The 12,237-nt window shown below is 48.3% G+C and overlaps 1 protein-coding gene across 2 annotated transcripts in view; it reads left to right on the top strand.

Moving 5' to 3' along the window:
- Positions 1-583: 583 nt before the first annotated feature.
- The window catches only part of PACS1 (phosphofurin acidic cluster sorting protein 1), a 110,154-nt gene continuing 98,500 nt past the window's right edge, over positions 584-12,237 (top strand). For both annotated transcript variants that reach the window (XM_045023321.1, XM_045023320.1), the window contains exon 1: positions 584-858. In XM_045023321.1, the coding sequence (XP_044879256.1) occupies positions 599-858 (260 nt within the window). In that variant the 5' untranslated portion in view covers positions 584-598. The remainder of the gene's footprint in view (positions 859-12,237) is intronic.

Below are 12,237 nucleotides of genomic sequence, written 5' to 3'. Positions count from 1 at the left end.
TGGGGTGGGGGTGGGGAGGGGGAGGCAGTGGGGTGGGGGCTGAGGGAGTTGGGGGTGGGGGTGGGGAGGGGGAGGCAGTGGGGAGGGAGCTGAGGGAGTGGGGGTGGGGGTGGGGAGGGGGAGGCAGTAGGGTGGGGGCTGAGGGAGTTGGGGTGGGGGGGGAGGGGGCTGAGGGAGTTGGGGTGGGGGTGGGGAGGGGGAGGCAGTGGGGAGGGGGCTGAGGGAGTTGGGGTGGGGGTAGGGAGGGGGCTGGCCTGGCCGGGACGGGAGGAGGGGAGAAGCTCGGGATGGCCCTTCCGACCCTTTAAGCCGCGGGCAGGAGTTGGAGGCGCGCTCCCGCAAGCGGGTCCTCGCAGGGCTCAGCACCCCCCCCCCCCTTCTGTTTCCCGACCCCCGCCCCCCACCACGGGGACGAGCCTGGCGCTCCAGCGGGGCGGAGCGGTGGGGAGGTGCGAGCCCCGCTGTGACCAATCAGGTTGGCGCGGGCTCCCCCGTGCCCCGCCTCCTGCCCTCGGGAGCGAGCGGCGGCGGCGACGGGCGGGAGCGCGCCTGGGGCAACAGGCAGGGCCGGGCAGCGGTGCGGGTCCGGCTCGACTTCATGGCGGAGCGCGGGGGTCCCGGCGGCGGGGGGCAGCGCGCCCCCGCCCCGCAGCCCGCGGCGGCCGCGCTCCCCCAGCAGTCTCCCTCGGGGCAGCCCCCGGCCCAGGCCCCGGGCGCGGCGCCCCTGCCCCCCAAGCCGGGCTCCGGGCCCCTCACCCCTGGCGGGGCGGCCCCGGGCGGGCCGGCGGGGCGCCCGGTGCAGATGAACCTGTACGCGACCTGGGAGGTGGATCGGAGCTCGCCCAGCTGCGTGCCCAGGTGAGAGGCTGGTGGGGCGCGGACCTGACCCCCTTCCCCGGAGAGACCCGGCTGGACCGGATCCCCCCTTCTCCCCCTCCCCGGAGAGACCCGGCTGGACCGGACCCCCCCCTTTCTCCCCCTCCCCAGAGAGACCCGGCTGGACCGGACCCCCCCTTCTCCTTCTCCCCCTCCCCGGAGAGACCCGGCTGGACCGGACCGGACCCCCTCATTCCCCCTGCACGGAGACCCGGCTGGAGCAGACCCCTTGCCCATGGAGAATCTCACCTTCGCTTACTCCTGCTCCCTTCTCCTACTTTGTCTCCCCTCCCCACACACACCTTGTCCTGCTTCTCCTTCCTAACGGGGGTCTCCTCTCTCTGCCCTGCTGTTCCCCAGCTTCCTCCCACATGGGCTGCCATCATCCTGCTCTTCCATGGAGCGACCGCAGGGGACCCTGCCCCTGGACCCAGCCCCTTGGGATAACCTCCGGGCCCTCCTATCATAGTGGTGGGCTCTGTAGGATACCAGCTTCCCCCGCCCCCCGCGGGCCCATATGAACCACAGAACCTGCATAGGAACATATGTCTGCTCCTGAGCCCAGAGGGACCAGCATGGGGTACCCACTCCTTAGTATCCACCCATTCCCATGGGAACCACCCCCCTCGAAGCAAGGTGAAACCCAATTCTGTTTCGTCCCCCAAGTACCCAGGAGAGAGATCAACTTCCTCTGTCCCACACATCCCTCACCTGCCCAATCTTGTGGGTGTGACAAGCCACAGCCACCTCAGGGGAAAGCACCCTTCTCTCACTCAGGTGTGTGTCCAGGGACCCATCCTGTTCCCTTTCTACTTGTCTGGACCAGGGACACACCCCCTTCCTAAAAATGCTAGTTGTTGTGAAAGCCCAATTGGTGGTATTGGCCTGGCGGATGGGGGCTGCTGCCTAGCTGTGCCTGGCTAGGGAGAGGTGTGTGGCTACTGGGAGATAATCAGTCATCTCAGTTCATTGATTGTTTATTTTTAGCGCGTTCCTTTGATGCTGCCAGAGTCCAGGTGACTCGTTGTCATTCTGCTCCCGTGCTGCTGCTGTGGCAGGGATCGTAATTGCCGTGCTAATCTGTTGGTGGTAGCAGAAAAATATCTCAGACAACACATCCGGCTGTTGCTGTATTGTGGCGATTTGTGGTCACCAAAGCGGCTTCCTACATGCTCAAGGGCACCCCAATCTCAAACAGGGTGATGGCAGAACACACTTACGTGCACATTTCTCAGCTCACAGAGTACTGGCCTCAGACTTGCCCCACACCCCACTGAAGGGTTTAAAAAACAGCCAACCGCTCTTGTTTATTTCTTGGATGTTTTGATGAGAATTCAGGTTTTTTCCACCCAGTGCATTTAGGATCTGCTCTGTATTCAAATACATTCAACACCCCTTTAAGAACAGTGCGTGTAGCCCACCGAACCAAACCTGCACTGAGGTCCACCTCCAGTAAGCGATCCTGCTTCTCCAGAGAACACTTAGCAGTGGATCCTCCAGGTTTCCCTGTCTAAATAGGTAACTGGTCTAGGTTTTTTGTTTTTTTTTTTTGCACGGTTTGCTCAAGTCACTAACTAACTTGTATTTCATTGTCCTGGCAAACTATGCATCTAGTGATGAGTGAGGCTCACTGCAGAGGGGACAGGCTCCCTCGGGTAGCTTGTGGTCTGCCTTGGATGGGGTATATAATGTTTGTTATTTCACCACCCCCCTTCAACATCTCTCTTATGGGGGTCCATTTCTGAGGGAGTGGCAGGTTAATGTGTTGCATATGCAGAGTTTGGTTCAAGGTGAAAGCTACTTCTAAAGCAAATGGAGTAAAAGGTGAGGCTTTTTGTTTGTTTGTTTTGGGGCGGGGGGTTTGGTGTGATTATACCAAGCTAAATTGTGCTCACTTGAGAGGATGGTCTCATAATTCAATCCTGGGCTAGTGCCTTAGGAGATCTGGGTTCAGGTCCTGGCTCTGCCACAGATTTCCTGTGTGTCCTTGGGCAAGTCCCTTCATGTTTCTGGGCTTCAGTTTCCTATTTCTGACAGAGAATTAAACCTCCCAGCCCACAAGGCGTAGAAGACAAATTCAGTAATATTTGAGGTACTTGGATGTGATTGTCAGAAGGACCTTATACAAATACTACCAGACTGTTACTCAAGTAACAAAAAGTTAGTTCTGTAAGACTAAACTGAATCTATGCAGTGTTGTATCCTGGGACCAACACAGCTACTAGAGAGACATGGTGGGTGAGGCAATATCTTTTATTGGACCAACTTCTATGGGGGGGAGACAAGCTTTTGAGCTGCACAGAGATCTTCAGGACAGAAGAGCTCTGTGTATCTAGAAAGCTTGTTCCTCTCACCCACAGACGTTAGTCCAATAAAAGATATTACCTCACCCACCTTGTCTCTCTAAACTGAATCTTGACCTTTCCATAAGAGGTAGGTGCATTTGGTTTTTAAGAGCGAACTACTGCTCTTTGCGCTTTATAACTAGACACCTCTAGGCCATTAAGGTCCATATTTCAGCGCTATTCGAGTACTGGCTCAGTATACTTCCCCTTGGGCTACTTTGCCCTCCCTAAGGCATTTCTGGGTGATGCCACACATGGCAAACTTTTCTTGTCTGCATTCCCCTCTCCCCTGCTCTGAGCTTTGGCTATAAAATGTATATTTGCTGTGCATGCAGTTTCTGCTGGTCAAAGGGTTACTTTGATTACCTGGGAGAAAAGGACCATTCCAGATGAATGTGCACTCTTTGCAAAGGCTGCCGTTGTCTCTCAGCACTTCGCTCATTGTGCACGTCCTAGTCAAAGTCACTGACATTTTCAGGATGAGCTCTGAAACCCTCCTAGGAAAGGTGCCCTGATTGCCAATTATCAGCTCCTGTAGCATTTTGTCATGTGATTGCTTCTCTTTCAGATGGGCTGCTAAGGTCAGGCTTGTGCTTACACACTCCTCACCTCCCATCCTGTCAGGCTGGTAGTTAAATTGTTTCATCATCCATCCAAAAAGAAAGCAGATTTAGGGCCTGATGGGTTTTTTTCCTCGAGGTCCTGAGCAGCTCCTTCTCTCGTTCACTTCAGCTGGAGCTAGGGAAGCTTGCCACCTCTGAAAAGCAGACTCTTAGCGTAGGCCTTCCCAGTACCCGCAGACTGCTGATGTTTTGGTCCTAGTCAGTTTTAAAGGCGACTGTAGAGACCTGTTCTGCACCAGGGTTCTGTACTGCATTTCAGCATGGCTGTGCAGGACCATCCCTTTGTTGGGATCTTAGCTCTTTGTGACTGAACACTGAGTGCCAGTACAAGTGGCTTCACAAGATGGAAGTCTCCTTTCTCATTTTAGTGGACAGCTGTGTGGAGCAGAGAGCCTGCTGTAATTCCTAGCTGGATTCCTAGATTATAAAGCCAGAAAGGACCCTTGTGATCATCTGTGCTGACCTCCTGTCTGTCGAAGGCCATATGACTTCCCTGGATGAGGAACCTTAAGTCAGTGAGGATATCACAGGGATTAATTTAGCTTCTCATGTACAAAGCAATTGAAAACCTACAGCCTGAATAGGGACTCCCTGAGGCACTACTGACTGAGCTAGCCAAGCTTCTAGGGGCCCAGGAATCAAAGGACCATGGAGCCTGGTTTCTTTCTCACCTAGAGGGAGTCCATCTGAGTTTGGTTTGTGGCATGTTGGTTGTGAGTGCTGCATGCTCACAGCCTGGTGGCTAAACTGGAGGCTTGTTCTCCAGGGTTATTTCTTGTGGTCATTACTCCAGAATTGCTTTTACATTGATCCACCATTCATAGATAAAATCTCAGCTCGTGTTATAACTTCCTCTGCTGTGAAGATGACAGGACCTCCTTTCTTGCCCCATAGACTCGGGGTGATTTGTGCGCTACATTTTTATGGTCTTGCCATTTACCGTACATCACCGTAGCTGGCATGGTTTTGATTTGAGAGGCTGGCTTCTGTGTCTCACATAAAACTCTAAGGCCGCTTGGGTTTTTCTCTTGTATCTCACCCATCTGCTAATCCTGGCGTTTGGTAGATAAGGTAATAGGTAATAAGGTAATAATTGGAGATATACCAATCTCCTAGAACTGGAAGGGACCTTGAAAGGTCATCGAGTCCAGCCCCCTGCCTTCACTAGCTGGACCAATTTTTGCCCCAGATCCTTAAGTGGCCTCCTCAAGGATTGAACTCACAACCCTGGGTTTAGCAGGCCAATGCTCAAACCACTGAGCTATCCCTCCCCCCCATTCCAGATGTAACTGGAATGCAGAGAGTTCCTGAGGAAATGCAGTAGGCCAGGCCTCCTCTTGTTGGCTGCTGCTGTTAGAGTCCTGCGTCAGTTTTGAAACACAGCTGTACCAGAGTCTGTTATACCTGCTGTGCAGAGCTCCGCTGCCCTCGGGGGTGGGGGAGAGACAAATCCAAGAAATGTTTTTTTCTCCATTATCCTCAATTATTGTGGTGAAGGGCAAAGTGAGGAGATATGCCTGCATTGGCAAGCGTCCACGGTGATTTGTCATGGTTGCATTAAGAAATAAACGCAGGCAGGGATTTATCAACCTTGGTGGGTCTACGCTCCCTCCCGTCCCTAATCTTGTAACAAGGAAGCCCTCCATGGTTTCGTAACCTGTTTCTGTGTCTAGGTGGTAACTTGTTTCACATTTCCTACCTTCCAGAGGTAGCATGATGAGAGCGGTCCTCTGCTAGTTTGGTTCCTGAGCAACTTGACCATTTTTGTGATGTGCTTCATGTACTTGCCCCAGTTTACAGATGGAGGAATTGGAGTCCTACAGAAATCAAATGAATTTCTAGCAGAGCTAGGAATGGAACCAGGATCTCCAAATTCTAAGTTCCCTGCTCTAACCCTTCCTCCCAGAGCTGCAAATAGACCCTAGGAGTCCTGGCTGGCTCCTGCTAGAGCATGTTCGTATTGCACAGTGTCTGCTGGCTAGGGAGGCTATGGAGGTATACAAGATCATCTTTAATTTATGTGCGCCCATGCCTTAGAGCCTTAATTATCATTTTTAAACAGCAACATGGCTGATCCGATTTCAGACTGGGAACAAAGTATGAAAAATGCAGACCCCCACAAATGCATGAGAAAAGCAGGCGTTGTCAAGTCTTGAGCTTAGTGTGCAAGCAGCACATTCTGGGATTAATTGGTAGAACACCAATGGACTAGGAAGCAGAGGAAAGGAGGCCAGGACTTCTAGAGTCTTAACCCTGCCCTGCCGCTAACTGTCACCTGGGGCAAGTCACTTTGTCTCTCTTTCTCCAGCTCTGAAGGGGGGCAGCTTGCCTGTTTACCAGAGATTGTGAGGAGTAATGTTTATGCAGAGCTGTGGAAGTATTGATACTGAAGGATGCCATGAAAGTCTTAGCCTCCTGTGGTGATAAGATACTCAGAATTTGAGCGTGCTTTTAACCTGAGCAGAATCCTTGTATATTTCATTGCCCTGCTGCTTCATAAGACAGGAGCAGATGAGAGAAACACACACCCCAGCTGTAAATTAAATAATAAAATCTTGCTGTTCTAGAACAAACTTCTTTTTTAAAAACCTCATGGAACTTAGATAACAAGCAAACTTAACCTCAGACTCCAGGTATTGTTAGTCAGCAAACCTGAACAAGCTTTGGTTTAAAAGAAAATACAAATTTCTCAAGAAACTTGGACACTTCAGACAATTGGGAGAGGAGATCTTTGTCTTAAAAATAACTCAAAATCCTCCTTTCTGTCTGAAAATGTTGTGCCTCCCGTAGATAAGTGACACTTAAAAGGCCTATAACTGAAGGAAGGTAACCAAGTATATTTTTCTTTGTGCAATGTACAGGGAGTTGTGTATAGTCAATTTCATTATTTCCCTGCTTAGTTGATTGGCTAGTCAGTTTCTTCATTCCTGAGAAATCATTGTAGATTTTTAATTGCCTTTGAGTTCTTGCTCTTGAAGGATTGGGGGGGGGGGGGGGGACAGGTTGTGTCTCTTTAAATTTGACCCAATCTGTAAATTTTATTTTCAGGTTGAAAACAGCCCCTTTTAATAATGAAGACATTTGTTTACAATTTATGACTCTAAGATTGTGTCCCTTAATGTCTCAAGTCATTGGCAATAAATATATTGATTTTAAATGTATACACAAGTTTTTTAGACAAATATTTGATTTTGTATTTAACATCTGAAATGTTGCAGGGAGCTGCTTTTCTTGCATTGTTTTATAGGCTAGTGAAGCTATCAGCTTTGAAATTTAGAAGCTTGAGGCCAAGTCTACACTACCCGCTGGATCGGCGGGTAGTAATCGATCTATCGGGGATCGATTTATCATGTCTCATCTAGACGCGATAAATCAATCCCTGAATCAACACCTGTACTCCACTTTGCCAAGAGGAGTAAGTGGAGTGGACGGGGGAGCCGCGGCGGTCGACTTGCCGCCGTGAGGACGGCCAGGTAAGTCGAACTAAGATACGCGAATAGCGTAGCTGAAGTTGCGTATTTTAGATCGATTTTCCACCCCTCAGTGTAGACCAGCCCTGAGTGTGAGTATTAGTATGTTTTTAAAAAAATATTTCAGTGGTAAAGCACTTATTGGGATTTAATGAAGCACTGTGAAAGTGCAAAGCTAACTTTGATGGCTTCTAAATTAATTGTAGCCCTTCAGAAAAGGATCAAGGTGTTCTGGTGAAAGGCTCAATAAAAACCTTCTACTGTGCAAGGGAGATCAAACCAGACTGACAAGATCTTAGGATGTATAAAAAGACAGAGAATGTCAGAGCCCTGAGAGAGGTCTAGCTCACAGGGATGAGTAAGGGAAGACATGATAGAAGTGTGTAAAATAAGTGTTGTTGAAAAGTTCAATTACATACTCCTAATTGACCCTTTCTAATACAAGAAGAAAACACTGAATTAAATGAAAGGGTGGCAAATTGAAGCTGATAAGAGTAATAACTTTTAGTGCAGTGCATAATTAACCTGTGGAACACACGGTCACAGGACATTGAGACCAAGATCTTAGGAAGGTTTGAGATGCTTATTTTAATAACACCCAAAGCTACGTTAGAGAGGATGGAAACATCTAATGTGCATGTTGCGTACAAGCCAATCTCTCACTGATCTGGGTTTAGGAAGAAACATAGGGCTGTTATTGCCGACTATAGGGGTTTCTTACACCTTTCTCTGAAGTATTTGATACTGCCACAGTTGGAAACTGGAGACAGGAATCTGGAGTAGATGGACTATTAGTCTGATCCAGTGTGGCAACTCATTTGTTCTGAAAAAAGACCTTCAAATATGCTGATGGGGTCTGAGAGATGCATAGCAAAGTGTATGAAACACACTAATTTGGTTGCTACATCACTGCTCAAAAGGACTGTTTTTCCTTTGGTGAATTAGTCCTGTGTGTGCTAGAAAAGTATCCAGTGTGCTTTTGAAACTGAATATTAAACTGCCACCCAAATATGTTCTTATTACAGTAAACATTTCACGCCTCTTAGGCAGTACCTCCTCTGCCTTCCGTTGCTTACTTTTTAACATAGCTATGATGGTTCTGCTGATTTAGGTGACACCTCTCAATTACAGGAGCAGCAGAATGGATGCTTGTCTTGAGCTGCTTAACTCTGTCAAGGAATGGTGCAGAAATGACACGTTGTGTTTAAAAACATGCAGCCTGTGGAATTTATGAGCAAGGTCATTTCAAGGGAAAAGCGGACAGTGTGGAGATCTCTGGTGGTGTTGTGGGGAATATTTCCATTTAGTTTCACTTTGGCCTGATCAGCACATCTCTGCTCTCACTGTTACAAGGGGAAATGGTAAACAACGTTCCAGCAGTTGCTATAAAATCACTCTGTTGTCAAATAGTTCAGTGTTTGAAAATAAGTGGCCTGCAAATGTAAGGCAACCTGGGTTAGTGCATTATTAATAATGTATTTAAAAAGCCATCCCTTTATGTGTTTTCTCTCTACTTGCCTTTACCTAACAAATAGGAGGCATGTCAAGTCTGCACTAACTGGGGTTTTCTGGAGGACGCTTAGGAGGTGTGATGTGTTAATTGCGAGGTTTCTCAGGTGTCAGATCTGTAACTAAGGCCCCTCTTTTCCCAAGCGTTTGCTGGATGTCCGTTATAGGCCCAAACACAAACGTTTTCAATACTCTGATTAAAAGTTGCTCCTAATTATCTATGATATCCTCGTTTTCCATAGAGACTTCCAGGACAAAAGACTAGACAAGACTTGAATTTTTAATGGGTATGGAACAGGTTTGAGCTCTTTCTGCATTATAAAGAAGACCAACCCCCTTTCATTTCACCTTTTGAATACAGTTTAGGGACACAAATTAATGCTGAAACTACAGCATTGTGTAGGGGGCAGACTGATTTTGTTTGAAGAGAAATTTTGTTTCTGTGTTTCATATACTGTCTGGCTTTGCTGGGATAGGCTAAGCCTCAGTGCATGTTCATAACTGGCCCAAGTTGTTTTTCCAGATGGTGATATAGAGCATGAGGTGAGGGGAAATCATTCCCGAAGCCATGAAGTGTCGCAATGCATCATAGTTATCCAGGAGGTCCTGGCCCTTAAGCTATTTCTATCCTTTATCAGGCCATTTGCCAGTGCAGTTACCTGGTTTTAGGTGCAGAGACCGCAGTAACCTACCCAAAAATGTGCCCCTTATGTCATGTTAGGTGCCAGAATGAGCATCCCATTTATATGGATGGGATTAGCTCACCCCTGTTTGAGAGCTGTTAAAAGCTCTGATGTTCAGGTTCCATTCAGAAGGCTTTTAACAAGAAGGGCTCAGAAAATGAACCTATGCCAGCCTGAATTTGAATCTGTCATGGGGCTTGGATAGGTAGATCAGGTGGGCTGGGAGGTTAACCCCTGAGGTAGGCAATGGATGGGGGGAGAAGGTAGAGCAATGGTCTCTTGTGTGTCTTCAGCTTGTCCCACCTTCTTCCTTCTCTACCTATGTTCCCTTGGCATTCTTGCATTTCCCTTGTTGTAACCAGATGATTTGCTTAATTAATGATTCATTCGAGGCAATGGCTTTTCTGATAAGATTGTGTCTTCAAAGGGAACGAGTAATGCTAGACAGCCACCACACACACTTCCTATTGACAGGGTTTGATTTAACCCAGGGTATTTGAAGGTAAACTCTGGCACAGATCGGCCTGATCTTGTTAATGCAATATGTTCTGTTAATTATTTTAATCGCATGGAGGAACTGTCAGCACTGTACTTGCAAGCTAAACAGTGACTGATGAGGGCACTATGTGGATGGGAGATCTGTGTGGGGAAAATAGGGGCTGCAGGGAGTAGAGTGGGTGGCTTAGTAGCTGGTGCTCCTCCTAAGTCAGTATGGAACCCTGGCAGTCGGTGATTGAGGGGGAACCCTGTGTTACAGTGTGTGGTTTTTTGTTTTGTTTTAAAAAAGGGGGGAAATCCCATTTTCAAAGGGCAGAACATTAACTCCATTATCCTGAGCAAGTTTGTCCTTGCATTTGCCATTGGATACAGTCGTCTTTTTGTACTTAACTGTTAATCAGATAACTTTTCCATGACCAAGGTCGCTGCTTTGCTATGATGGTAGGAGGTGATTTTTCCCCCCACACTTTTCTAAAAATCGTTCTGGAGGCACCAATTTATAGACATTATAATTTTTACTGAGCGTTTGTGTCTGTCCATAAATTACCATCGGTATGTTACAGGCATCAATAACTGCGTGGAGTCTTAAAGAGCACTGGCAGATGTTATGATTGGAAGCATGATGAGCTCATTCAAATGATTTTCTATTAATGTAAATAAATGGAGGCGTACACAACAGCATATGCTAGTCCTTATCTGAAGCACAGCACAAGGTAGGCCAAGAAATCCAAAGGCTTACTTTGGCTAGCCAGTGATTTAAAGAATGACCTGGTCAGAACTCGTTAGCCTTGTCACAGAGCTAAATAATGATTTGCACATAAAGATTAGCAAAGGAGAACTGGCGGAATCTCAGTTTAAAGATCCAAGGCCAGGCCCCGGGAATGGGGCTGTCAGGAATCCCCCTCAGGTAGAAGATACAGAATGAAATCAGGATGGGTGTGAATCAGTTATTAAATCTCTGATTGGGATTGGTGATGAGTGAGCTGCCATTCCCCTCCCTCCACCCCCAGGTTTGTTAGTGTGATCTTATTTTTAATGCCGTACATGGGAAAGGACAGGAGGCCTTGCTTTGCTTTTTATGATGGTGAACTGACACCTGTGGGACAATCAGAAATAATGCTCTGCCTGTCTTCCATAGTGCCACACTTTCTGTAGTGCTGAATCATCTATGGGCATTGGGACAGTCTTGTCTAGCATCACATGTGGCACAATCAGGAGTAGAATGCAGCTGTCCTGGGTTCCAATCTAGTGCCTTCATCACAAGAGAACACCACTGCTCTGATACTAATCTTCACTTCCTACAGCCCCCTGACTTAGTCCCTGTTCATCCTGTGCCCTGAATGAAGTACTGGTCCTGCAGAACAAATAGCATGTGACTGTCATTAAAGACTATCTTCCATACATGCAAAGGGAGCTCATGAAGGTTGCTCATACAACCTTAATTCTGTCACTTCCTGACTTTTGAGTCCATGATTTTGCAGCTTCAGTGTTCTTTTAGTGTCGTTTTTTTGTAAGAAATTTCCTCTGTGTGTGTGTGTGTGTGTGTGTGTGTGTGTGTGTGTATATATATATAAGCAAACTAAAAAACTAAACCTATCCTAAAGAACTATGTTGGCCCCTGCCTGGGTCAGCAGCAGGATTTGAACCCAGGACCTGTAGCTTCACACAGGGCCGGCTCCAGGGGTTTTGCCACCCCAGGCAGCCCCCCCCCAAAGTCACGATCGTGATCTGCGGCAATTCAGCGGGAGGTCCTTCACTCTGAGCGGGAGTGAGGGACCCGCCGCCGAATACCGTAAAGTGCCTCCCTGCTCCGGAGTTGCCGCCCCAAGCACCTGCTTGATAAGCTGGTACCTGGAGCCGGCCCTGGCTTCACAGCATGGACCTCTACCACTAGAGCAAAAGGACTGATTGCTAGCAGTAGGAGGGTGTAATCCTCTGTGTGGTTCCTTCATTGTCTGTAACAGACCTTGCCAGCAGGAGTCAGGAATCCTAGGTTTTAATTTTCTGGCTCTGAAGAGGAGCGTGGTGTGATGACAGCGCAGCCAGACAGAATGAGTGTGCCAGGTCTGAAAGGCAATATGCCTCTGGATGAGATGTGGGTCTGCTCTAATAGAGACGGGATTCTGTTCCCAGTTCTGCCTGAAATGACCTTGTGTGTGACCTCTCAGCTCCCCCATAGGTAGCAGGGAATAAACGGTAGCGGCTTTGCTCGCTAGTAAGAGCTGTGACGTGC

The sequence above is a fragment of the Mauremys mutica genome, chromosome 7 (genome assembly GCF_020497125.1).
Source record: "Mauremys mutica isolate MM-2020 ecotype Southern chromosome 7, ASM2049712v1, whole genome shotgun sequence".
Classification (NCBI taxonomy): Eukaryota; Metazoa; Chordata; order Testudines; family Geoemydidae; genus Mauremys; species Mauremys mutica.
This window is presented reverse-complemented; position numbering and strand designations above follow the sequence as displayed.